We start from the raw sequence: 27,233 nt of genomic DNA, 5'->3' as shown, positions 1-27,233 counted from the left end.
CTGGCAGAGGGGAGATTTAGGGTAGATATCAGGAGGCGCGACTTCACGGTCAGGGCAGCTAGGATCTGGAACCAACTTCCAAGCTAAGTGGTGCTGGCTCCTACCCTGGGGGTCTTTAAGAGGAGGCTGGATAGACACCTTGCTGTGGTCATTTGACCCCAGTACTCTTTCCTGCCCATGGCAGAGGTTTGGACGCAAAGATCTGCTCAGGTCCCTTCCAACCCGACTAACTATGAAACTAATTCTTGACTGGAAAAAAGAAAGCTGTCTAGGTGGCCTAATACAGCTGACAAGAGCTCTTCCCCCACTCCACCCCCCCCCTTTTTTTTTTAAAGATTACCAAGCAAATGATTCATCTTGAATGCTACAGCTAGCCATTTTTGTGCTGGAAGAATGCTTTGATTTTTAGAGCTGCATTCCTCTTTCCATGCATCCTTCCCCTCCCAGCCACCTTTGTAGGTTAAACTACCACTGTCATCCACTGTTTTTAAGTAGAATGGAGTAAGTCTCACTGTTAAATCTGAAATGGAGCCAGGCAGGCACTTTCAACTTCACAATGCCTGAAAACCCATTAGTATTAAAAATGAACAACAGACCTTATAAAGTGCAGTAATCTTAATGGGTTTTGTTCTCCTGGTGCTGTGCTCTCCAGACAAATCTTTTTGCGTACCTCAGATATTATAAAACAGACTTTTATAGTTAATAGTGATTTTTTTTTTCCCCTCTGGTACATTGAGAAGCTCAAAAAGACTCAGTCTCTGATTTTTAGGGGAAAAAATGGAATAAAGGGGCCGGAGTAGGATTACTTTTCTGCCAAGAATAAGAAGGATGGAAAAAGTTACTGGGGAAAGTAACTGTAGGCTGCAGTTAAAGAAATGTATATATGCTTCTGGAGGGCGACTCCTAGACCACTAGAAAAATCAGGAAGGAGAAATTAGGATCGTGCAAAAAAGATGGGTGTCCTGGGGCTGGAGGGCCTCATTTGTGTTTCTAGCTGTTCTGTACGGTTTTTGCACTTTGTTGGATTTTGTGCTGACTCTAGAGACCGGAGGCCAACTTTCGTTGTTTTTAATGCTTGTACTGTATTTTGTTCATTTGGTGAAACAGAGCCCTCATCTCCCTAAGCATTCCCGTGCAATATTTCATGGTGGGGTTTGCTTCCCAGCTGCAGTCTCTCTTCTCTGGCACATTCTGTCAACTGCGGTGCATTCCTCTGGCTCCTTGAATGCATTTCCCCATGGAGCTTTAGATGAAGGGGAAAAGAGCATTTGTCTGTCTGGCCTTTTGGCAAGGCTTCTTATGTATGGTGGCAGTAGGGAGGGAAGTAAGGAGAAGTGTTAACATGTTACAGACTCGCCTGTTAAAATATTTCCATCTTGCAAAACAAAAGTGCAAGATCACTCAGTCCCTTCTGGGCAGGAGCTGTTGTTTGGTATTTTGTAGTTTACCATCTTTTTTGCTTCCTGTTAAACCAGTACTGGTCTCAGCTCTTCTGCCCACATCTGTTAATATAAACCAGCTCCCCTATGAGATTGCTATTGGGATTAGAAAAGATTTTTTACTACATTATTTGTGATTATGTGTTTTAACTTGGCTCTGGGTTAAGCACTAGAAGGAAGGTCAGTGCGGTACCATGGTGGCTATTAATCCGGAGAGGCATTCTGTCAAGGCAGAATAATAACATGGAGGTATAAAGCTCCTCCTCTTTCACGGTTTTGGCTTCAGAGCGTTGCTTAGGGCTCTTGCCACATCTCTCCTATAAGTTGCTCTTTCCAGAGAGATGGTTGTAGGAAGCAAGTTCTCAAGGCCAGTTTGCTCTAGTATTCTTTGTCTCAGTCATTGGCTTAGTACAGAATTGCTGAGCTGGGACGTGGCAGCTGGCCCTTTCTCACTCTGCAGAGTTCAATGCTGGTTACTGAGCGTGAAAGATTAGTAGTACAGCTAAGGTGACTGGGAGACGAGCAGTAGACTCAGCTCTCCAAGGTCTTCAGATCTTCCCTCCCAAAACTTTCAGGCAGGTTTCTCTCTCTCTCAAGACTGTAAAATGATCCATTTGAAAATTCAGCATCTTAAAGGATGCTCAGTACTTTTTCAGATAGCTGTTAAATTTTTTTACCTTTCTGTAATTCTTTATTTCCTTCCTGATTGCAAGTTAGAATCAAAAGAGCCTGGTTATTTATAGTCTGTATATATAGTATCCTGAATTGTGTTTCCTTCCGATATAATACAGACCATTTGTAACTAAGACGTGCTTAATGATGAAGTGGATCCCCACTAAGACAATGCGTAACAGTTCTTGAATTTGTAACAGTCCATGCTGTCAGACATAGTTTAGCAATAACCATGTTAACAGTGATTTCACAACCCAGAAAAGTGGTGGAATCTCTGTCCTGGGAAGTTTTTTGAGAGCAGGTTATGCAAACTCCTTGGGTGGGATGGCTTAGTTATGGATGACCCTGCCTTGAGTGTGAGGACAGTTTATTAGCCATCTGTGCTCTGGACCCATGTGCCTGAACAGAAGAGCACTTGTAGTTTGGTTGACAAAAGTGCCAAGCACTGGTTGTGAAGGGCTAATTGCAGCAATTTTAAAATCTCATACAACAACTGACCTATTTCTCTCCTTAATCTCAACTGTAATGTAGAGGCTGCTGGAAAATAAATGTGTGCTATTGATAGATGCTACTTATAAATGAAAGTCTGCTCTTCCAGAAGCCGTCTGCTTTAGAAAACATACCCTTTTAGTTAGGCCTAACCCATCTAGGTTTGTCTTTTGGCGCATGAGACGCCTAGAACAGGTCTCTCTTGTTTTTTCAACTTCCTCTGAAACCTTTCCTGGAGCCTCAGGAAACGTGTTAAAGGTGCAGACCCTTTGCTGTTGGACCACACTAGGTGGCACCAAGGACCAGGTGGTGTTTTAACAGCAAAATCAAAAAGTCTGGGGTATAGTCTCTTATTACTTTCACAGTTACCCTTGCACCTCTTTTCCAGTCTTTCAGGCTAACATTGTGCTCCTCTATTGACATGTTTTATAACCTTCAGAAACAGAATACAAATCTACCACCCAGTAAGAGAAGCTTGTTTGCTCAGTTAAGTTGCCCGGTCCCATGGAAGAGATGTTGATTTTTTGCATTGTTCATATGCTCCATTGATTAATGGGCCTTTTACTGTGGCAGTAATTAAGCAACTCATTGCTTTTTGTGGGAGCCCCTTGTAAAATTGGTATCCGCTCACAGCATAGAAATTGGTTCAACTTCTACTTGAAGGCTAAGATTACTAAGCAACTGATTTTTTTTGTGCTGGTCTGCTGACTTACTGTTTGGAATAAATTTAACGTATTGTTTTTCTTTCTGTTTTCCGCTCCCATTTTTAGTAGAATGAGCTGCCATTGCTGGAGGAGGGGCTAACTAGCTACTACAGAGGATTTAAATAGAAAAGAGATTTGTGACTCAGTTCTTTGATATCAAATGTCCCACATAGCCTCCTCAATTGGCTGATTCCTTGTAGAAGGTTTGTGTCTGGATGATGGATGACACTGGGAATGATACCAGAGCATTGTCTAACAATGTTATTCAGATGCTTTAGGATACAGCTATATAACACAAGGCAGCATCATGCAGAGAGACCCTGAGCTAGTTCTGCAGCAACTTGCTCCAGAACAGGGCTCAGTCTAGCCATGTTCACATAGCATTCTACTTTGGGGTTAATAAGCTCTATTTTTTCATGTATGCTTTGTGCCACATTTAATTTTTAGGGCAGAGAGTCAGTGTACCACATGGGGACTGGCTTATAATAATGTTCATTGATCACTACTGTGGGTTGCTGACCATGACTCCTTTACTGCATCTGCTACACTTGAGATCATGCTGTGTGCAATGGTCAGTCTATTTTAAGAGATGATGAGTCTGCTCTGAGCAGATGGTGGACCAGCCAACATATATTTAGATGTTAAGACTGCAAGATTTCTCAAAGCATAAAAACAGTAATCAGTAGGGGAGCCGGAATCTGGGTGAACATGTAGAGCTGTATGTGTTCCCCCTTTTTCATTTTAAAGGAATATGAGTAATGGGTTACGTCTCATTTTTGACACCTCTGTTTCAGTGATGGTACTGAGACCTTTCTGTCTCCTTCCGTAATTTAGGTTCACGGTGATGGTGCTTTCTCTGGTCAAGGGATTGTTCCTGAAACGTTGACGCTCTCTAATCTCCCACATTTCAGAGTTGGTGGAAGCATCCATCTGATTGTTAACAACCAGCTGGGATACACCACTCCTCCAGAACGAGGGAGATCATCACTGTACTGTAGTGACATTGGTATGTGTGACAGGTGCATGAGGCAAGCTGTTTTGTAGCCTATGCAAAAATAACTATAAACTCTGTATGTTCTTCTTTGGGGTCTCTACAGTTAATGTTCACACATCCTGTGGAATCATCTATGCTTAGGATGAGTTAAGCAAAATATATGTGCATTTTGAGAATACAGTAGAACATGCGTAGCAAATTTGTGGACGATAGGTTGGTTGGAGTTGCAGACACTTTGGAGGACAGGATTAGGATCCAGAATTGTCTGGATAAACTGGAACAATGGTTGGGAATCAATAAGATGAAATTCAGCAAGGCCAAGTGCAAAATCCTGCACTTGGGATGGAATAAATTCATGCACAAATACAGATTGGGGAATGACTGACTAGGCTGTAGTACTGCAGCATAAAGATCTGGTGGGTACAGTGGGCCAGAAGCAGAATATGACCCAACAGTGTGCTCTTGCTTGCAAAAAATTTAACAGCATACTGCAATGTAGCAACAGGAGTGTCACCTGCAAATCAAGTGAAGTGATTCTTCCGCTCTGTTCGCTGGAAGTATTGAACACACTTTGCAGTACTGTGTCCAGTTTTGAAGGATGTGAACAGACTGGAGAGTGTCCAGCACAGCACAACAAAAATGATTACGGCAGCAACATAGAAACACAGCTGGGTGCCTGGGGCACAGGGACAGTGGCAACTTTGGTTGACTGTGTGATCACAGTTGTCATTGCTCAACCACCTGCAGTAGCCACTTTTTTTTTGGAGGGGGGGGGAAAGGTGCTTGGCCTGTCCTGGTTATACTGCTGAATTGTAATCTGGGATGTAAGATTTATGAGGAAAGTGTGAAAGAACTAGAATTATTTAGTGTGGAGAAGAGAAAACTGAGGGCACTGAGGTCGGATTTGATAACAGTCTTTAAATACCTGAAGGGATTTAAATACCTGAAGACAGGATTGGCTAATGTGGTCATAGGGTACAGGACTAGAAGCAATGGCCTCAAGCTTCAGCATAGGAAATGTATATTGAAGATTAGGAGAAACTTTCTGATTATCAGGGTGGTCAAGCATTGGAACAGGCTACTTAGAGAAATTGTGAAATCTCCATCCTTGGAAGTTTTCAAGAGCAGGTTGGACAGACACTTGGCTGGGCTGGTTTAGTTCTGGATGATTTTGCCTTGAGCAGGGGCCTGGACTTGATGAGCTTATGAGGTTCCTTCTAGCCCCTTTCCTATGAGGTTAAAAAGCAAAAAACCTAATGCAAAGAAATGTTCACCCACTCAAAAATGTAATAAAAAAGTAAAATTCTCTACTATTTTTACAGAATGCCATAGAACCCACATTATATGCTATGGCATTCTGTAAAAATATATTACTATGAAGTTTTCATCAGTAGTGAAGATTTCTTTTTATTATAATCAACATGCATTTAAAATATGTCTTGTGATTTAATATACTAAGAGCTCTTTTCAATTTACTGAATACCAGTGTTCAGTATGGCTCTTCCAGGCTTTCTGTTAACAAAGTCCTACTGTGTCATTAGTGATGCATAGGGGGTGCACATGGGTGCATGTGCACCCCCTGAGCATAGCAGTGTACCTTCTACAAAAAGGGCGCTCACCACTTGCCCTCACCGCTGACCGCTGACAGCGCCAGCAACATCTGCAGGAGCTCCCCGTTTACCGCTGCCATGCTCCCGCTGCCACCAGTGCCGCCGTGCTCCCCAAGCCGTCGTTCATGTACTGTATCACTTCACTATACCTCTGCTATGATCATAGTATAGCTGGTGGCCTTCTATATGAGATGTAAGGTCAGTTTTGCGACAGAGTAAAGTAAATGAAGGGCCTTGTCTCAAAGTGACCTTCATTAGCCTTGACAAGGCTTTTATAAGTTTGCCTTGAATAGTTAAGTCATGCACACTCCATTCATTCATTCCTATGTATGCCTGTACCCATATTCCCCCTATAAGCAAATGTAGGTGTGTGTCTTGGCCATTTTACATTAAGTGTTTCTGTTTTACTGCTTCATCAAATCAGATGTTGGTGGATACAGGAACACTGATGGAAAAGTAAGCTGTTCTATTTCTCTGCATTGCTTTTGTATCTTGTATTCCTAGATTTCCCGTGTTGCTGAGGTTACCCACCTAGGTTAAGAGAAAGCGGTCAGATCAGAAAACAGGGCTTGCTTTCCTATGGTGGAGAGGGTTGGATGTTGTCCTAAGTGTGACTTATCCTCCTATATTTTGACTCCTGGTGCAGGTAAGATAGTTGGGTGTGCAATTATCCATGTGAACGCGGATGATCCTGAAGAAGTCATTCGAGCCACACGACTAGCTGTCGAATACCAGCGCAACTTCCGGCAGGATGTGATTGTTGACTTGCTGTGTTACAGACAGTGGGGTCACAATGAACTCGATGAGCCATTCTTCACGAATCCTGGCATGTACAAAATCATTAGGTAGGCTTAATACTTCTAATATGAAGAACAGGACCAAAGTGGGACTTGTGTCTGCACAAGCCCCACATAATACTCTTCTTCACTTTCATATTATAACAGAACCCTCTGGCCGAAATATAATCTAAGCCCTTGATCTCTCTCATTCTGTCTTGCTATTCACAATAGAGTTCACAGCAGAAATGTCAATAGACAAATAGATGTGTCGCTAGACATGCTAGTAGACATTGCTGTACTGTCTTCAGCATACTTTCAAGAGAACCTGCATCCTAAAGAGAAACTAGGTGTTACCAGGGAAGGCATCCCTAGTTTGTTAGTTGATGCACCTCTGAAGAACATGCTCACATGTTACTTGTATTTTGAAGCCATACATAGTGGGTCTTCACCTGTGAAGAAAAGGCAAATCAGCCTCTGGGTTCAGGGTATGAACTCCTGGGTAGGAAGGGTTGGTAGAGCAGGACCAATGACTTTTGGTGGAGTTGCACATAAGGCCTGCCCAAGATGGCTGTCTGCTTAGCTTGATCCTTAACTTTTGTATGAGTGTTAATACTGATCTCAATTTTAGCTCCAAAAGCAGCATTTCATCCATGGATTGTCGGAGTTGATATGGAGGGTACAGTGAAATGGATATAGAGCTCATTAGAAGCTCACTGCAAGCTCATTATTTTAGAAGATGAGCCTAATAGTATCAGGACTCACCTAACTGTGAGCCTTTATTTTTGCCCAGTAATTGCCCGTTAAAGAAACCTTTCCAGTACAGTGACAATATAGCAAGTTGTGTCCTGGAGAATTTCTGCCGGACTCAGAATGACAGAAACAGAAACTCCATCAGACAGCGTGTATAATTCTGCCTCACACCGGCAGGGTTATGTTTCCTTATTACTTTTAACTGTGGGATTTGATTTTTTTTTTTCTTTCCCCTGACAGATCTCGTAAGAGCATCCCAGATACATATGCAGAGCAGCTAGTAGCTGGTGGACTCATGACTGAGGACGAAATATCAGAGATAAAGACATCATACTACTCCAAACTGAACGACCGTCTTGCCAAGATGATGTTGTATAATCCTCCTCCCACCAACCTGCAGGCACACTGGAGTGGCATGGTGGAACCCACCGCTAGGATCAGCACGTGGGACACAGGTATGCCTGTGTCGCTCCTGCAGTTCATTGGAATCAAGTCCGTGGAGGTTCCTGAAGAGCTCCAAATGCACAGCCACCTTCTGAAGACATATGTGCAGGTATGTAGGATTTACTGATGCTCTGATTTAATCCTATTACTCAGGCAGGAGGCCTGTTACAGAAATGTAACACAGAAAGTGATGATGTTAAAAAAAAAGAACGTAATCCTCTTGAGAAAAATAATTCTCTATTGTTGAAGCTGGGATCTGATTGCTGTTTTTACTTTATTATTTTTTTTTACTGAAGCCAAAAACGTCAACTCGAGTATGGAAACATTAACTCAAGTGAATATCAAAACAGGTGTGGAAACAACTTTCAGAGAAGCATTAGACACACTGTCAAGATGCTCAGGAAAGCTAGGTTGTGTTTTATCAATCTGAAAGAGATGTGCATTTGATTCTAATGACAACAAGACCAAGGAAACAATATCTTTTGATTATTTTTTGCCCAGTTTGCTGTGACTGTGTATATGTAATTGATGATATTGCAAATCAATGCAGATTCCAATAAAGGTTATATTGTTTTTGCTTCAATCTTAAAATGAATAATAGATCCCTAGGCCCCTAGCATATTATCAAGCTTCTAGTTCATTTCTACCTGCAGTAAAATGTGTATTGTATTACATATGATGATGTACTATGCCATCTGCACCCCTCTTTTCAAAATCCTAGCTCTGCCCATGGATGCTGCCTATGGCCTGCAGCTCTCTCCATCTACGGGCTACTTAAATTCTGGCATCTTTCACCAGCATTAACTAGATGGAGCAAAAGAATAAGATGTTAAAAGCAGAGCCCGTACTCTAAATAGTTCAAGATCCAAGGTTTTCACGCCCTGTAATTGGATTCATGAGTCATTGTTCATCTGAATGAACAGAAGTCCCCCTCACATGCAGAGAGCTGTTTACAGGCTAAGCGCTTATGGTGAATAATGACTTAGAGTAGTCGTGTTGCTCTATGTGGGGGTTTTCCTAGCTACACAGATTGATCAGTGGCGTATGATATGCAGACAGGAGTGATAACCCATTATTTTTACTTCTCATTAATGGACAGGCAAGAAAACAGAAAGTGGAGGAGGGAACAAAATTGGACTGGGCTACAGCTGAAGCATTAGCTTTTGGAGCCCTGCTCAGCCAAGGTAAGAAACAACCAGACAGCAGAGAATAGAAAACATTGTTGCCCTATGAGTTTTGTGCACGTCGTGTGATTAGCTGCAAGAATTATTACCAGCAATAAAACCTGACATTTCAGCTGCTTTATTACCTTAAAAATGGAGTTATGAGTCCTGACTCTCTTGGGTCACCTTTGCTTATAAATTAGTCCCTAAAGTGACCCAAAGGATTAAGGCCTTAATTCAGGAAAATAAAACAACTGAAGGTTTGAAGCTAAGCACATGAACTGTCGTATTGATTGATTCCAGGGAACAACCCATATGCATATTCTGAAAAAAAATACTCCTGTGGTTGACTAATAGATTTTTCTCCACTCTGACCTGGTCTACAGTTTGCATTACACATGTATTTTGTGTTTTGTTTCTGGTGTCTTGGTTGCTTATTACTAGTATCACAAAATAACTAAGCAGTTGCCACAAGTGGAAGTCTTTGCTCAAAAGGGTCCAGTGCTAGGATAGAAGGGTGATATTTTGTGTTCAGTTGGTCTCGTCTTCGTTAGCTTCAGTGTGTTAGTAATAGTGGTGACCGCTTTGGTGCCTGCTCCAAAGAACTTAGGTTCTAGCGTAGATACAAGACAAAAGCGGTTCACACAAATCAGTCTGGCTACATATTTATACTAAAGCTGTTACCCATCACAGCAGCATTGGAGTGTACAATCTGAACCAGGGGCAATATTGAAAGTCTTCATGGGTGAAGTGTGTTTGAAGGAGGGGAACAAGATCAAGTCTATGAGAGGTAATAGTGTTTGGAGCAAGTGTACAAAGTGAAGTGAGGGAGTACAAAAATGAGTGGTAGAAAGCATCCTGGAGAAGCAGTTGGGGCCAAGGCGTGGGAAGTGTTGGGAGGATATTGGCTAATGAGTGCAAATATGGGTAAGTAAAGTGGGGTGAATAGATCCAGGGTCTTTCACCAAATAAGCTTCAATTTGATGTGGTCAGGAGAGATTTGAAGAGAGGAGCGATATTGTGGAGGGTAGGGAGCTGTTGTCCCTTATGCTGTCTCCTTTTGCAGCTTGAATTGTTTAATCATACTTTGTTCCTTGCTTGATAAGGGTTTAATATCCGATTAAGTGGACAGGATGTCGGCAGGGGAACGTTCAGCCAACGGCATGCAATGTTGGTTTGCCAAGAGACGGACGACACTTACATCCCTCTGAACCACATGTCCCCAGACCAGAAGGGCTTCCTGGAGGTAAGCTGCACATTTGACAGAGCAGACTTCATATAGTATTAAGAGCAGGTACTTTCTGCTTGAGAAGCAGCTTTGATCTGCTCACTGGGGTGCTAGTTGAGAAGAATAGACCAGATGTTTGTGGTCTAGACCTGATCTTCATCTCTGTTCAGCCAGCTCCTGAGAAGCACTTTCAGGCATACTTCTCTTGTTCGCTTGAGAGAGAGAAACAAATGGAGCACTGCTGTGGCACATGTCCATATCCCAAGCAGAGCAGGCACCAAGAGTCCTCGTTGCCAGCTAGTACTGAGGCATCACATGAAAGATAGGGGTGGCTGGACCTTCTTCATGCTGGGCATGATGGAGACATGACAACTTCTGGGGCACAGGCACAGCTTCAACAGATGCTGCTGACCAAAGGAATTGGATCATTCATGCATGGGGCACCTGTGTCAAGAGTGGGATTCACATTTTGTTTCTGGAAGAATACTCACCCAGGTTTCCAGCGCTCCAAACCTTTTCCCTAATTAAAGGGTCTGGTCTTATGTATAACAAGTGGTTGGCCACTAGAGTCAGCCTGGGGTAAAAGGAATCATGGCCTGACTTGCAGTTGAGCAGCATTACACCATTACCAATGGTAATGCTGATGGGAGATAGCTGTACATCTTCAGCTGTAGTGCATTATCTTTTAACTTCCATTTAAAATGGTTTAGAAGTTTTTTCTTGGTGGGAGATCAGCTCTGGATGGGTAGATGAAGTCATAAAGGGACCATCTAAAAAAACTTTTCATTGATTCCAAGTAATTGCATTTGACTCCATAAAGCAGATCCGTTTTGTCTTTTTCTATCCCTGTTACTGCTTCCAAACTATTTCTCTGTGTCAGGTGAGCAACAGCCCCCTGTCCGAAGAAGCAGTGCTTGGTTTTGAATATGGAATGAGTATTGAGAGTCCCAAATTATTGCCAATTTGGGAGGCTCAGTTTGGCGATTTCTTCAATGGGGCCCAGATAATATTTGACACTTTCATTTCTGGAGGTGAGTGGAGAAAGGGGTAGATTATTCAGAGTTATTGCCATTGGTGGGTTTACAAATACTCCTTTGAACTAAGACAGTATGCACAAGGCAAGCAGTTCTTCCCTGTCATGGGTGCAAGAAGTCTACCTACATAGAGAACCTCTCTCATCCCACCCACAAACAAGTGTCTGTGAAAGGTCTATTCAAAATTGAAAGCAGAAAAATCACTGCAAACAGAGCAAGGATGACTTAATCCACAATAATATTACAGTTTCAAATATTGGTCATAAAACCAAATTGAATTTGCAAGTGGAGTGAGACCTGAGTTTGTTGACAGCAGAATTCTTTGTCAGTGGTATGTTGGGATAATAGAATTTGCATATAATTTGAGATGGCATTTCATTGAGGAAGTTCCCAGGAAATGGGCTTAACCTAATTATGGTGAATGGTAGGACAGGACTGCAGTACTGGATGGTATTAGCATACATTTCACCAAGGCCAAGTGATTAAGTTGACATACTAGATATTAAAAAGCTTGCTTTCCTAGCAGTTTGGTACAGAAATTGCTGTATAAGAATTCAGAAGAGGACAAACAGTGAATTACTTCCAGTCAGAGAGTTTTAAGTTTACATCTACTTAATATTATTTCTTTTTAAGAGGCTCTTGCTAGGGGCACCTACCTAATCAGGATGAGAGAGTGATCAAATATAAGTGGAGTCAGGGTTTACAGTTTCAGCAACAAATTGCACCAATTTTAGGTTTTTAAGTGGAGAAGAGGGAGCTGGTATAAGTGCTGGAGACTGAATTCTCCGTAGAGCCTGATTTATATATGAAGTGTCTCCTGGAAAAACTCATGTTACTGCCAATTTGGGACACTTCAGATGATCAAATTTGTGCCATGACAAACTGTAAAATTGACCAATTAACTCCCACATTAAATCTCATGATATTAATTGCATGGTGATTTTAGTCTCCTGATAGATTACTTTAAAAAAAGCCTTCTGAGAGATGATTTTTACAGTCTTAATGCAAGGTAACAAGTCCTTTTGGGGTTTTATGTCCAACATAAATCTCTCCCTATCTTCCTTGTTTAGGTGAAGCTAAGTGGCTCCTGCAGAGTGGAATTGTCATTCTTCTTCCCCACGGCTATGATGGCGCAGGCCCTGAACACTCGTCCTGTCGATTGGAGCGCTTCTTGCAGGTAGATCAATGCACCTGTCTATCTCATGTTATTGAGGCTTGTCAATGGCAAATGCTTTGGAGAGAAGCTGTCGCAGGTTGCTGCATGCCTATAGCACTTGTCAGCGGAAAGGTTGGAAAATCTAATTAGGATCCTTCAGTAAAGATAGGATCTGTAAACAAGAAATGGTGTGTATGAGTAAGGGAGAAAGGTTGAGTTTAGGGATTCAGGTGGAAACTTGGAGTCAGTATTTTCATTGTAGAGTTTGACACAAGCTTAGGCAAGGGCCAAAATAGATTAATCAGTGGAGATTAAGTTGCTCTTTTACAGCTTCGTGCCTCATTTTTCCAGCGTGATCTGGGGCAGGCCAAATTCTCATGAAGATCCTAGAACTAAAAGCTTACATAAGAAAGACACGACCTTTAATTTGTAAGGGGTGAGGTTAGTTGCATTATAAGCCAAACCTATAAACAAGTTAAGTACATAACTTATAGATTTCATAGATGTTACGGCTGGAAGGGACCTCACAAGATCATCGGGTCCAGCCCCCTGCCCAAAGGGCAGGAAGTCAGCTGGGGTCAGACTCCTCTTTCTCCAAACAACTCCGTGACATCTTTACAAACTATCACTGAGTGATGGTAGCATACAGGTCCAGGCTCAGATAGACGTGTTTTAAAGCTCATTTCTGCTACAGAGGGATAGGAATGGTTGCAGAGCCTGTTAAGCTTGTAATGCAGTTGGGTGCTAGCAGAATTTTGTAATACTGTAGAGCTAAAGCCACATCCCTCTTTCCCTCTAAGTCATGCAGGACCTTTTGGCACATGTTGGAACACTTACCTCTTTTCTTTTTCAGACGTTAGTGTGAGTACCAGAGTCCTCCTTTGCTGGGTCTTGGATGCTTGGTTTGTGGCTTGATGAGGTATTATTGTGTTCCCTTTTTCACAGATGTGTGACAGCTCAGAGGAGGGAGTTGATGGTGATAATGTGAATATGTCAGTGGTGCATCCAACCACCCCAGCACAATATTTCCATTTACTCCGTAGGCAGATGATTCGAAACTTCCGGAAACCGCTAATCATTGCCTCTCCCAAAATGCTCCTCAGGCTCCCGGTAAGGCAAACCTCTCTTTCTTGGTTGCTTTTTCTTTTTCTCTCTAAGGTCTAATCACAATGCCAAACTATGTGGACTTGACTGAAGAGATGGTTTTGAACCAGTGAGGTTCTATTGGTACAACTTTGTGCCTGGACGCTTGGGACATGTTGGTGCTGTGTGAGACAGCATGCATCTGAATCTGCCGGTCGCTGAAAATATGCCAGATAGCCACCTCTTGGCCCCTGCCAGGGCATTCCCATGCTGCTCTGTGGTTTTCAGGTTCATTTTTGCTCATGAGAACAGCAGTGGGTACAGCAAGTGCCTCTCTATAACAGCAACTTCATGACATTTTTCCAGAATTCAGCATGCACGGGGCAGAGAGTGTTTTCAGGGCAGTGTAGATTTGCCCTCTTAAATCAATTAAACCCTGGCTTGTATCTTGCACCGGTAAACTTTACCAGTACAAGCCAAACCACTATAACACTTACATTTCCCACATAGGTTTTTTAAAAAGGAGCTACAACAGTGTCTAATTTGACTGTGTCCTCTTAATCTGACCTGTGTGAAATGCAAACAGCAGACATTTAAAACTGCACTGCTCAGTTTTGCTTCCTGATCTTTTTGCATTAACAAAACAACCTGCTGTGTTTGAGGATCACAACACTGCCCCAGAATACATCAGTCCTACTAGCTTTTGCCCTCTGTGGAGGGAGAGAGAATCCTGGAAACAAGCAAACAAACCAAAAAAAACCCTCCCTAGGTAATTTTTCACAGTGGTATAATTTTCTTCTTTAAATCTGGTAGCTAAAGTTAGCATGCCAGAATTGATCTAATGATGATCAGTATCAGCTGTTCAGGGGTTTTATTGTAGCCATTGTTAACAGTGAACATTGTTAGCAAAGAAAGTCACTTACTATGGGTGGCTGATAACTTTTTGATTTATACCCAGTGGCATATGACTTTTTGTGGATATTTCTCAGGCTGATGTTTCACTTACTGCTTACTTAACTGTAATTTGCTTTTTATACCTTTTAGGTCTGTAAACCACAAGTTAAATATCCTGTTTTCTCCCTGGCCTTAGGCTGCTGTGTCAGGTCTTCAGGAATTGGCTCCAGGGACAACGTTCCGGCCAGTCATTGGTGATTCATCAAGTGACCCCAAAAGGTAATTTAATTCTTGTTTCTCATATTAACATTCCAAAGACTTATCTGTATAATTGTCACTAAAGCAAGTTCATACTTAGAAATTTACGCCTGATAATTTCCTGAGGAGAGAGAATGAAGAAGTAGAATGAGCGCCCCTGTAAATAAGAGAAGGATGTGAAGGAGATTTCCATAAATGCAAACTTAGTGTGATTTATTGTGCAGTCTTTGGGGAATTTTACACTCAAAACAAGCACGCAATTTAGCACAGCTGGCAGCTTGTAGAGAAGGCTCAGGAATAAAACACTAGAAAAGTTTTGGGTATAGCAGTTCAGGTCTGAGGTTTGTTAACAGAGCTGAGTTTGGGAATGGCGTATCTTGCTTCTCTCTGTAATACGCTGGACACTGATCAGTTCTGCAGATCCAGAGTTTCTAAAGGGGGTGCATCTGCACTGCTGTACCCCTTCCACTTCCCCCCCACCAGATTAGTCTCTGGTTCTGCTCATTTATAAAATGCAGGTGCTCTTGCCTTTTCCCTTGACTTTTTATGAGGAAGCACAATTATTTTTGTAGCCTTTGTTTTTGGATGTTTGAGATGCTGAAGTAAAGAGTGTAGGGACGAGGACCACGGCTGAAGCAGGAGTTCATATTTTAATAGTGTGTTGTGCATGTGTCTCTTCCCCTCCCTGCTTCAGCAATAGCAAAATTACCCACTAATTTCTGTATGAGGTATTTGTCACCCCCATCAGTGTGGTATCCTGTTGCCTCAATATCTTTCACAACACTTATGTAGCAGAAGAATGCTGTTCTCCCCATGTTACGGATGGGGAATTGAGGCACAGGTTAAGTGATTTATCAAGGATCACATAGGCAACCTGTGGCAGAGACCAGGTCCTCAGAGTCCCAGGATGGCAATCAAACCACTGGATCCATCCTTCTCCCTTTATGCATCGTCCCGTCCACCCCAAAACTTGCTTTCGTGTTCAGATACTCAGCACTTTGGCCTGAAACAGTTCTTAAGAAGAAAAAAAGAATTTCAGGTTTAGTGTATAGTGGCTGCACAGTGTCTCTTTAAGAGGTTGTTGTACCTCAGCTATTTGCATTTTTCTGTCCCTTAGCATCACCCGGGTGGTGCTGTGTTCGGGCAAACATTATTATGCCTTGGTGAAACAGAGGGAAGCCCTTGGAGAACAGCAGCGCAGCACTGCCATCATCAGACTTGAAGAGCTGTGCCCTTTCCCTCTGGAAGCTCTCCAGCAAGAAATGAACAGATACAAGAACGCCAAAGGTCAGACAGGTCTTTGCACTTTGCTTGTAGGTTTTCTTAAAGGAGGTGAAATAAACTCACAGCTATCTAGGAGCTCCTCCTTGTTACTCTTGCCTTTTTAGTACTAAAATCCTAGAGTGTTTTTCTTCTCCATGAATAGTTTGAATCTGACTGCTTTTCAGATGCACAGGCCTTTATTACATGACCTAAGCATAGCATTTTAGGGTCTACAAGATGGACACACAATTTTGAATCAACTTTTCTACACCTTCAACCATACGCTACCAGTTTCTACTCAGTTTATTGAGTTTGACATTATTTGTCTTACGATGTTACCTACAGACCCCAGCTGAAATTGGAACCCCACTTTGTTAGCTATTGTTGGAGATAGTCCTTGTTCTGACTGCCTTTCTGATATTGAGGTTTAATTTCATATGTGCATTTAAATAAAGATTAAAGATCTGATTTAACTCAGTGGCAGACTCTCTGCTGTTTGATACCTTGACAGAGAAAGAAAGAGTCAAGGGAATGTTTTCTATAATACAAGGAGCTGAAGGTAGAAGAACAAAAAGGGAAGAGAGGGATAGTTTGTTTTTAAATCATACACTTTTACACCTGCCCGTGCATGTTTTCACACCTTGGGGTTTTGTTTTTGTTGGGGGTTTCTTGGGGAGGGGGGTGCAGTTCATTCAAAATATAGCCCTCTGGCTCTAGTGGTCTGTGACATGAAGGTAAATCCAGTCTGCTGAACATAAGCATGTAAGGCAGTGCCCTGGTTAGGGTTGGTGAGACCACTGTAGAAACAGTGGGAATGTGCAACAAAGAGGATTAGCCAAGGAGATAGGTCATTACTTGGTTTTGGATTCAGTGAGAGAATGTGTAGTGTAGATATACACAGAAAGCTGCTTCTTTTTTACACACTGTGTAGTTAGCTTGTGGAATTCATTTCCACAGGATGTGGTGGAGGCAGATAGCACAGCCAGGTTCAAAAAGGGACTAGATAAATTCATGGATGATAGATCTATTAATGGCTATTGAATAGAATGGTTGGATAAATTTCTTCTGGCATCTCTAACCAATAACAGTGGATGCCAGAAAGGGTATTGAACAGGAAAGAGATCACTCTAGCAATATCTGGGTCAATGTTGTCCTTCTATAGCATCCATTCCTGCCACTATTAGAGACAGGATACTAAGCTAGAGGTGCTGCCCTGTGGGGTCAGGCCAGCTCTCAGGATCTCAATATTGTGCTGTTAGACAGGAGGGTGTGACACAATTGCACATATACGAACACACAAATCAATTGGGTACACATCCAAACCAGCCTAGGCACATGCATACCCATCACCAATTCAAGCACATACAATATACACCCCAGAAGTTAGACACAGATCACTAATTCGCATATCATGCACACAATGACATACATACATATACACATACTCACCAGTTCACACACATACACACAGGTAGGTTCCTAACTTGGATGGTACTCTGTGTGTGTATGTGTGCTTGGGGTACCTGGGATACTTGGGGGAAGGTTCAGGTGAGAGAGAGAGAGAGAGAGTTAAAGTGTAGGGAGTGAAAGTTGCCAGAACCGGGATTAAAACCGGTAGACTACAGAGAAGCTGGCTGAGGAAGTAAGGCTTGGGTTTACGTAAGGTAGATGGTGGCTGGAAACTGAGGCAGACAGCTGAGATATTGGGGTGGGGGGTAGATAAGTGGTGGCAAGGAGGAGATGGCCAGGAAAGAAACTGAGGCAGAAACCTGGTTGCTCAGAGGAAAAGGAAAAGGCAGTGGGGATAAGACAGTGGCAAAGAAACAGGGGGGGTTGGAGGCAGAGAAGAGCTCAGGACAGGTGTTGGAGGTGGCAGTAAGCTAGAAGCAGGAGAGGGAGAAATGAGACAGAAGTTAGAAGGGCAAGGAGCAGAGATTGGAGCAGGGCCAAACCACAGTAAAGCAAAACCCAACTTACAGGTCCAAATAATAGTTTTATTAAACAAACACACTACACAGCCCCATGAAGTTATTGGTTCACACACATCCAAGCACTCACAATGGCAGCAGGAGAAAGAGACTCAGTGGAAGGGATGGAGTCCAGGTAGGGAAAAGAAGCAGAGTCCAAGTCCTTGGTTGAAGAGGGGGTGGGGGATGATAGCCACCTATCCAGGCTAGGAGGGGGTCCTTGTCCAGTAGGTGTTGTCCAGAGTGGGGTTGCCGGCAGGGCCTCTGGGTGGATAGGTGGTGTGGCATGGTGCTGGTCCAGATGGAGAGGTTGTCCCAAAGAATCAGTCTTCACTACCCCTTTTAGGGGCAGACTATCTCTGATCTCCTATGGGGAGGGCCTATCCAGGCAATATCAGTCCTGTCCCAGAGGGCTCCAGGTGTTCTTACTGAGCATGTGCAGCCTGGCACAATGGTGGGTTGCCTTATCTTTTGTTTCTTGAATGCTGAGGGTGGTTCCAAGGTTTGGGTTGTTGGTCCAGGTATTGGTGTTGATGGTTTGGTCATTCAGAGGGAGATATTTTTAGACCTACTGCCATTGTCTCTCAAACACCCGCATTAATTATGCTTTCTCTGATTTCCTGCCCTAGTGTTTTTACCCAGTCACCACTCCCAATTCTTCCCATTAACTTTGGGCAATTCAGGAACCAAGTTACATTGGAGGGGTAGGTGTGAGTCATGGGTTACACAACCGGGCCTAGGGACAGGATGGAGACTTGATAAACAAAACAGAAACTTGACATGACTTATGCTAGGCCTACATATGTAGGCCTGAGTCATACAGTAACAGTAATATAGAACAGTAAAAATCAATATAAACATAATTGTACAATATAAAGAAGGAGAAAAAACAAAACAAATACAACTTGCTACCAGAATAAAATGCTGAAGCTTATCCTATGTCTTAGCTCACTTATACTTATCTGTAGGGAATAGAGAGGGAAAGAAAGTCAGAAATGGTTGGGGAAGGGGAGGGAATACATTTTAAAAGAAAAACAAAAAAGAAAAACTAGGGGTTTTGCTACAGAGGGACCATTGGTCTGACCCCGTATGGCTCTGATTCTCACATTCTCTTACAGATTTTATCTGGAGTCAGGAGGAACCACAGAACATGGGTCCCTGGACCTTTGTGTCACCAAGGTTTGAGAAGCAGTTAGCATGTAAGGTAAGGTCATCTTATTGTGCTGTATTCTTTTAAACTGGAGTTTGAGCTTTGAGACTGTGACAGGGAGCCATCTCGAGGCCATCCAATCATTGGCCTGCCCACCTATCTAAGGCAGTCCGTCCACCTGCCTCACCTTTGATGCAACTGAAAAGATGTTTATAGGTGGGAGGCTGCCCATTTAATGCCTGATGCCAAGGGTGTAATACATGGCTCCATACCAGCCCTACACCATGTCCTGTGCCTTGCAGATGGCATCACTACATGGCTCTGGCCCCACTATATTCTAATCTGACCATTCAGACCCTGACCTGGATCCCTTCTACTCAGGTGGCCTAATCTCTACCCTCATACTAGGCTGAAAATCCCCCTAGGCCCCTTTCCCTCTTGGCAGTGACCCCCCCCCTTGGACTTTTGGCCTCACAGGCCCTAGCCTGGCCTCTAGGCTAGTTGGGACTCCAAGCCTCTAGCTTTGGCTATGCTTTGTGGTGGCTGCTCAGGTCCTTTGACTGTCCTGGTCCTGGCCCCACCATTGACCAGTCAAGGTTTTATTGGTAGGTTCCTGGCAGCTAGTCCTCTCCCATACAGCTCCTCTTTCTGAGCTCATGGACCACATAATTATACTGGACCCCTCCTAGGCCTGCTGTTGCGCCCTCACTGGGCTCATTCTCTCTCTCTCTGCCCTTTACTAGGCCTCTACTCCAGTCAGCCTATGTGCAGTCCTTCAGGCCCCCCTCACGGACCATAGTCTACGCGGCCTCTGGAGCTCACTCAGCCCGCTCACTGGGGCCAATACTCTGTCCCCTCACTGGAGCTTCTAGGCCTTATGCCCCATGGGCCTCAAGCCCCACTTTGTGGGCCTTGGCCTTGTGCTTTTCTGTCAGGGTGTGCTCCACTAGCCTTTCCCTCCTACAGGGTCACTCATAAAGCAATGGGAGCTGAGGCTTTCCAGTGCCCCATACTCACCTTTCACTAGGAAGGCACTGGTGTGGCATTTACTGGAGACTGTCTTGCCTCAGGCAGTCCCACCACACCATTCAGCCTCAGCAGGGTGTAGTTTTAGGTCATGCCCCAGGACCAGGAACCTCCTCCATCCCCACAGTTCCTACTCTGACCTCCAGGTGTTCTGGAGCAGCAGTACTCTGGCTGGGAGATGTTCACTCTTCACCTCTCCAATTGCAACAGCCCAGTTGTGCTCCCAGGGCCTGTCTTATACCCTGTCTGCCTGTTTTACACCAATCAGGCAGTTTTCTGGGTGCCATGTGACCCTCCTGATTGGGTCTGCTCCCGCCTGCAGGCTGATCTACAGGCTGATCTACAGCCTGCTCAAGCCCTTCAAGTGGCAGGCACAACCTGTGCTCTGCCACAGAGATGTATAATATATCTCAAAGCTCAAACTTTCCAATATATATTGGTCATGATCACTATGTGCTACTATAGTATTAAATCAACAATACCCTAGGCTGAATATATCATTACCTTGAGAAGTGGTGGAATTTCAATTCCAAAAAAACCCTGTGAAAGGTTTTTTTAAGGCCCGGCTTGACAGAGCCTTGGCTGGGATGATCTAGTTGGGGATGGTCCTGCTTTGAGCAGGGGGTTGGACTAGATGACCTCCTGAGGTCCCTTCCAAACATAATTTTCTATGATTCTGTACCATATCTCTCAAAGCTCAACCTCCAGTTTCATTTTTATATTTCTGTATAAAAGAATATGGCTGTAAACAGCCATAACCATATACTCTTTTAAAAGGGAGAAGGAGAACTTAACCCTCAGACCAGTGTAATTGCTTATTCTCTCTCCTTCTATACCAGTAATTTGCTATAACTTTAAAACATAAATGAAATAGGTGGATGCTTTCTATTTTGTTACCCACAATTAGTAATGAGTCTAACTCTGTTCATAAACACAGGGTTATGAATGTTACGTTTAACCTAGGCTATTGTTGATTTAATATTATAGTAGCACCTAGCAGTCAGAGCCAGTTTGGGGTCTTATTGTACTTAAGTACTTTAAATACAACTCTTTGGGAAGCTGATTTATTTCTGTGTGGGATTCACTGATCCCATATTTTTATTGTATTATGAGGCACTTGGATCCTACGGTGATAGAAGTCCATGTAAAGGTATAACCCTCAATCCTAATTAGTCATCAGTCTAATTGTAATTTTTATTTAATTTCAGCTCCATCTTGTGAGCCGACCTCCCTTACCAGCTCCGGCAGTGGGCATTGGAACATTACATCAGCAGCAACAAGAACACATACTTACCAAAACGTTTGCTTAAAGCCTTTCTACTTAAACAGCTACAATTCCCTGTGTATAACAACTTTTTTTCAAAGAACTTGCATGGAGGAGCTAAAACCACTAGGCCTTTTAGTCTCAAAAGGCAAGAACAAATCAGGAATTGTTCTGTAAAAAGCAGGGAAATCTTTAAATGTACTGATGCAAACAAACCCATGCTGACCCCTGCCTGTCCAGCTCAGACTAGGCACAGCTACATATGCCCCCCCACCATGGTGCATTTGTTACTGTGCTGTCCTTTAGTATTTGCTTTAGGAAGTACTAAAGGACAGCACATCATTATTTTTAGCAGCTAAGTTGCCATAGCGATGCACTATAGTGAGGCACCTCGTTGCTACAGCGACATAGCATCAGTGTCACAGTTAGTGCTTCACAGTAGTACGTTGCCATAGTGACAAGCTACATCACCATAGTGCAGGGGTTGTCAGTTGGGGGTACATGTACCCCTGGGGGTATTTGGAAAGGCCACAGGAGGCACACGGCGCAGAGAAGTGGGGACACTTCTGGTTTTGCCGGCAACACTTTTGGTTTCGCCACTGTGGGCGGGGGACCCCCCCACCTTCACTGCCCATGGATCAGCTGCCTGAGGACTCCCCTTTCCAACCCCCCCCCCTGCTCATCAACTGGCTGGGGGACTCCCTGTTTCTCAACTGGATGCCAAAAAAAAGGTTGAAAACCCCTGCCATAGTGCATCACTACAGCAACATGGCATCTGGTGTAGATGCACCCACTGAGGATGATTCTTACTGTCCTTTTGTATTTTTTACATTATGTAAAATCAAACCCATTGTGAGATCAGTCTGTTCACTGGGAAAAAAAAAAAAAAACCCCAAAAACCCCAAACCCAATGTGTTTATAAAGACCTATATAATAAAGAAACCCCTTAATTCTTTGTTATGGTTCACTCTGGAAACACTTTTCCACCTTTTTAAATTTAGACTCAAATCTCAGGAGAATGCTGGCATGATGTTTCTTCTGTAAAAATAAAGTATCCTCCTTGGCTTGAGTGACATTTTCAGCAGAGCCCCAAATGCGGTGAGCCTATTTTCTCACCACCATAAACAGAGCCTCCATGTTGGGTTTGAACCACAAAAGCAAAGCAGTCTGGAGGAGCACAGTGATGCTGCTACCTGTGGTGAGGTGAAGCAGAGCAGTAGCCTCAAGCCAGCAATTTTCTTCAGGAAAAAAAACATCACTTTTAGGCAACTTGCCATTTTCTCAGATCAAATTAATCAAAATGGCTATTCCTTAGCTCACAGTCAAAGCACAAACTATTCCCATTCAACCATGCATTCCCATGGGGATATGTGGATAAACATGATAGTGTTCCGAGTTTCTGTTTGTAATTTCCTAGAGCTTTTTAAAAAAACAACACAGAAAAATAGCAATACTATGATGTGGCATCATTTTGAAACCAACACAAGTCATGAGCATGGTTGTCGGCTTTTAATTCCACTGTTCAGACTTGTCACTTGAGCTAATGGAGTAACAGGTAGCAGTTGTTGTTAGCCATCCTACATCTTCCATGAGCTAGCACAGGAGATGGGAACATTATCTGTGACCTGCCCCACAGTATTTAATCTCGCCCTTCTCCTTAACCTTTTTCTGCCTCAGTTCTTCCTCTTCGCTAGCCCTAGCTCACAGAGGCCCATTCGCTTTTTCCTAGTTCTTAGGAAAGAGCCATCTTAGTCTCTGTAGCGGGGCAACCTAGGGGTGCTGTGAACTCCCCTAGCGCGCCCCTACCTACTGTGCCAAATCGGGTCCAAATGTACCCTCTTTATCTCGCCCGCCACATCTTTGATGTTGATCGTTAAAGGGAGGCTGCCTTCTTTCCTCTTTGGCACAGTGCCCTGATGCATCTTGGCTAATGCTCTGCCTACTTGTCCTGGTGCACTCCAGTCTCAGGGTTATGCGTGGGCTCTGCAGTCACTCATGCCCTCACGGCTCCCTGGGCTCACCTCTGTTGCCCACCTGTGCCCTCATGGGCGCCCCCTTGCTTCCCTCGCGGCCCTCATAGCCCACACCGGGGCCTGTCTCCTGCAGCCCTCGTAGCCCGCATCAGGGCCTTCTCTGCACCTTCGCCCTCTCCTGGGCTTCCTTCTATGCGCTCGCCCTCCCTGGGTCTTGTATTCCTAGACACCCCCTCCGGGGCGTCTCTCAGTGCTCGTGCTCACGCCAGCACTGGGGCCTTGCCTTGCGATTCCCCTGCCCGCAATCGGGGCTCAGGTGGCTGTAGCCATGCCTGGCCCCCGGACACCTTTCTAGATCCTATGCCCCACTGGGGCTTTGCTCAATTGGGCTCAGGCAGCCTCAGCCTTACCTGGCCCTCGGACCCCCTTTCCAGGTCCTACACCCCACTGGGGCTTCCCACAATTGGGGCTCAGGCGGCCTCGGCCTTACCTGGCCCCCAGACCTCCTTCCTGGGTCTTACGCCCCACTGGGGCTTTGCTCAATAGGGCTCAGGCAGCCTCAGCCTTACCTGGCCCCCCAGACTCCTTTCCGGGGTATCACACCCACTGGGCTCCTCCCAATGCTGCCCACCCTGGGGCCAGGACACCCCAAAACACAGCACCCTCTCCGGCGCCAGGAACCCCCCACTACTGGGAACCTCCCATGAGGCCTCCTCCAACCCTTACAGCCTCACCCAGTCCTCTGGTGTTACACAACAACCAAAACAGAAAACTACTACTCCTGGGTTACAACATAAACACCACGCCAAACTGGCTAACCTTCATCCAGATCCCTATCAGGCCATCAGCCTCCTCTGCTATGCCTGCCCTGCTTGCTCCAGCAGAGCTCCAAGCCTCCTTGGCTGCCAGAGGGGAACTAACCCTCCGGCCTCAGCCTGGCTGTTTATAAAGGCCAGGCCCTGCCCCCTTCCGGTCAGCTGACCAGACTGGTTGCCCCGCACCTGTGCTGCCCTGGTGACTGGCAGCTGAGCTCATACTACTATTGTCAGTAGCAGGCACCTTAGTGCCCTGCTACAGTCTCCCAAGTCTTAATCTCCACCTAAGTGCTCCTTAGCTAATTCACGTCTCCTTGCTTAACCAACCCTCAAATGCTCTGGTCCCTTATCTGATCTGTTCCTCCTTACCACCCTTTCGACCCCAGTCTCTCTCCCTCAGCTTCTCCTCCAGTCTTAATTATGCTTTCTCTGATTCCTGCCCTAGTGTTTTTGCCCAGTCACCACTCCCAATTCTTCCCATTAACTTTGGACAATTAATGCTATGAAGGCTTACCGTGCAGTAAAATACCGCACAGTAAGTCTTTCCTAGGAGCACATCTATATATGCTCCCTCTTGGGAGCAAATCTGCTCCCAATGAGAACCACCCAGTACAGTATGGATCCAACCTTGCTTTAGCCTCAGGCAGCCAGGGGGAGCTCCAGACTTTCCCTGGGCATTAACCCGAGGGTTGGTAGGGAGTACAGGGCCTGTCCCCATCCACACAGGGCCAGGAGAGCTGCCAGTTGCAGAGGCAACTGCCTCCTTACCCCATACACATCAGGGGGTCCTGATATGCACAAGGCTGGGAGATGGCTGCCACTGCAGAGATCTCCCACCCCGTGCACATTGGGACAAGTTTTGTGCCCAGCAGGGCTTCCCTGCACAGTCCAGGGCTGGCTGGGAACTGTCTCCCTTCTGGGGCAGCTCCTAGCCAGTCCTGGGATCCATGAGGATTTTCCCACCCAGCCCAGAGCTGGACAGGAACTGTCCCAGTTCTGGGGCAGGTCCAAGGAAGCTCTGGGCTATGCTGATTTCCCTGCAGAGCCGAGAGCTGGCTGGGTGCTGCTCCAAAGGGAGGACAGTTCCCGGCCACCCCTGGGCTGGACGGGGAAATCGCTGTGCAGCCCAGACCTGGCTGGGACCTGCTTCAGTACTGGGACAGTTCCCAGTCAGCCCCCAGCTGCGCAGGGAAGCAGGGAGCTCATGAGTCCCAGTACTGCTCGGCTCTCAGCTCCTGCGGGGAGCCATGAGCTGAACAGTGCCAAGATGGGGGTCGGGGCACAGAGCTACCCCGTTCCCACGCTGCTCGGCTCCCAGCTCCTGTGGGAGTTGGGAAATAAGTAGTGCCAGGACTGGGGGAGTTCTCTGTTGCCTGCGGCCCCCTAGTGTTGGGGCTGACTGGGAGCAAATTTGTTCCTAGCCAGCATGTACACATGCTCTATTTGCATAGAAACTACTGCACAGTTAGTTTACTACCTGTATTTATGGGTAGTAACTAACTCCACAATAGACTAATTTACTGCACAGGAAATGTATGCACGTCTAGATGGTGACGCTTTACTGTGCAGTAAATTAGTCTATTGTGGAGTTAGTTACTACCCATAAATACAGGTAGTAAACTAACTGCGCAGTTAGTTAGTAAATTAACTTGGTAGATTAATCTACTGAGTAGTTGTGCATTTTGTGTGGACACCTTTTAGTTCTTAGTTCGCTCTCCTCCTCTTACTCAGCTCCCAGACTGCCTTCACACGGTCTAAGCTGAACACACAAAAATATGATATGAGAAGAGATGACCTCAAGCAAACAGTTTTATCTTCCATGGATATTGGTCATTTAAAACATCCACCCCAAATCTTTTTTGAGATAGAAAATACATAAAACCAGTCCATTTTAGAAAACTTACAACGATCTTGCAAGCGCATCTCTTTTTGCCCCTCAGGAAATAAAAGGATCTTGTTGTGTGTCAAGAAGCAAGAGATAACAATTGGACACGGAGAAGTATTTACTTGCCCCAGATGGCAATCACAGGATATTTTAAATCAAATTTCCAACAGTCTATACCCTAAAATGTTTCCCTATTCTTCTGCATGGCATAGTATACGGCATCTGTAGTCTTTATATGAAATTTGGTTTCTGTATTGTAATATTACTCAAGCTCTTCTGGGTCATGTACCCCTCTTAAGTTTGTTATACCACTGTATCTAGGATTCCATTTCACGCATAATACAAAAAGTAATATTTTACCCTATAATAAGCACATGGTTTTCTCTCCAGCAATTAATTAATTATTGTTGAGTTATTCAACATTTTTTCTTTCTTTTCTTCCATTTGTGTTTCCCCTTTCCCCGCTCTACTTTTTTATTCATTCTTCACATATACCCCATGCCATGTACCCTTTAAGAAACACTGATTTATTACAAAAATGGGGTTGGGCTCAACCTCAAGGGTCCTCTAATCCAACCCCTGGCATAAATGCAGGATAAACCACCTCTGTCAAAACTGTTATCCAGCCTCTTCTTGAAAGCTTCCAAGAAAGGAGATTGCACAGCTTCTCTGGACAGCTTGTTCCATCGTCTGACTGTTCTGATAACAAGGAATTTGTGTCCGAGATTTAATCTAAATCTGCTTTTCTGCCGTTTAAACCTAATACTTTGTGTTCTGCTCTCTCTGGTGAGGCAGAACGGTCTTTTCCCCCTCTTCTTCCTGGCAGTCTTTCAAAGATTTGAAAACTGCTATCGTGGCCCTTAACCTCCTTTTCACCAGGCTAAGCCTACCTAGTTCTTGCAGCCTTTTTTCACAAAGCTCACATTGTATTCTCTCATCTTTGTTGCTTGCCTCTGGATCCTTTCCAGTTTCTCTGTATTCTTCCTAAAGTGCAGTGGTTAGCAATGTACACAATACTTCAGCTGAATCCTGACCGGAGTCAGATAAACTCAACCTCATTTACAATGTTCTTCCTGTCCTGCCCTGTCCTCCCTTTCTGCAGTTGTATCCCATTGCTGACTTTTGCAGAGTGTGTGACCCGTGGAAACTCCCAGCCAACTCTCAGCACTGCTACTGCCTAGCCAATTATCTCC

At 44.4% G+C, this 27,233-nt stretch overlaps 1 protein-coding gene across 1 annotated transcript in view; it reads left to right on the top strand.

The window, feature by feature from the left end:
• The window catches only part of DHTKD1 (dehydrogenase E1 and transketolase domain containing 1), a 28,066-nt gene extending 6,583 nt beyond the window's left edge, over positions 1–21,483 (top strand). The window contains exons 5-16 of the mRNA XM_019543706.1: positions 4,139–4,310; positions 6,555–6,753; positions 7,678–7,990; positions 8,981–9,065; positions 10,151–10,290; positions 11,153–11,303; positions 12,377–12,483; positions 13,408–13,572; positions 14,636–14,718; positions 15,815–15,984; positions 19,046–19,131; positions 21,312–21,483. Of these exons, the coding sequence (XP_019399251.1) occupies positions 4,139–4,310; positions 6,555–6,753; positions 7,678–7,990; positions 8,981–9,065; positions 10,151–10,290; positions 11,153–11,303; positions 12,377–12,483; positions 13,408–13,572; positions 14,636–14,718; positions 15,815–15,984; positions 19,046–19,131; positions 21,312–21,413 (1,773 nt within the window). The 3' untranslated portion in view covers positions 21,414–21,483. The remainder of the gene's footprint in view (positions 1–4,138; positions 4,311–6,554; positions 6,754–7,677; positions 7,991–8,980; positions 9,066–10,150; positions 10,291–11,152; positions 11,304–12,376; positions 12,484–13,407; positions 13,573–14,635; positions 14,719–15,814; positions 15,985–19,045; positions 19,132–21,311) is intronic.
• The last annotated feature ends 5,750 nt before the right edge of the window (positions 21,484–27,233 follow it).

This window comes from Crocodylus porosus, unplaced genomic scaffold, assembly GCF_001723895.1.
Source record: "Crocodylus porosus isolate Cpor-Errol unplaced genomic scaffold, CroPor_comp1, whole genome shotgun sequence".
NCBI classification, from domain to species: Eukaryota; Metazoa; Chordata; order Crocodylia; family Crocodylidae; genus Crocodylus; species Crocodylus porosus.
This window is presented reverse-complemented; position numbering and strand designations above follow the sequence as displayed.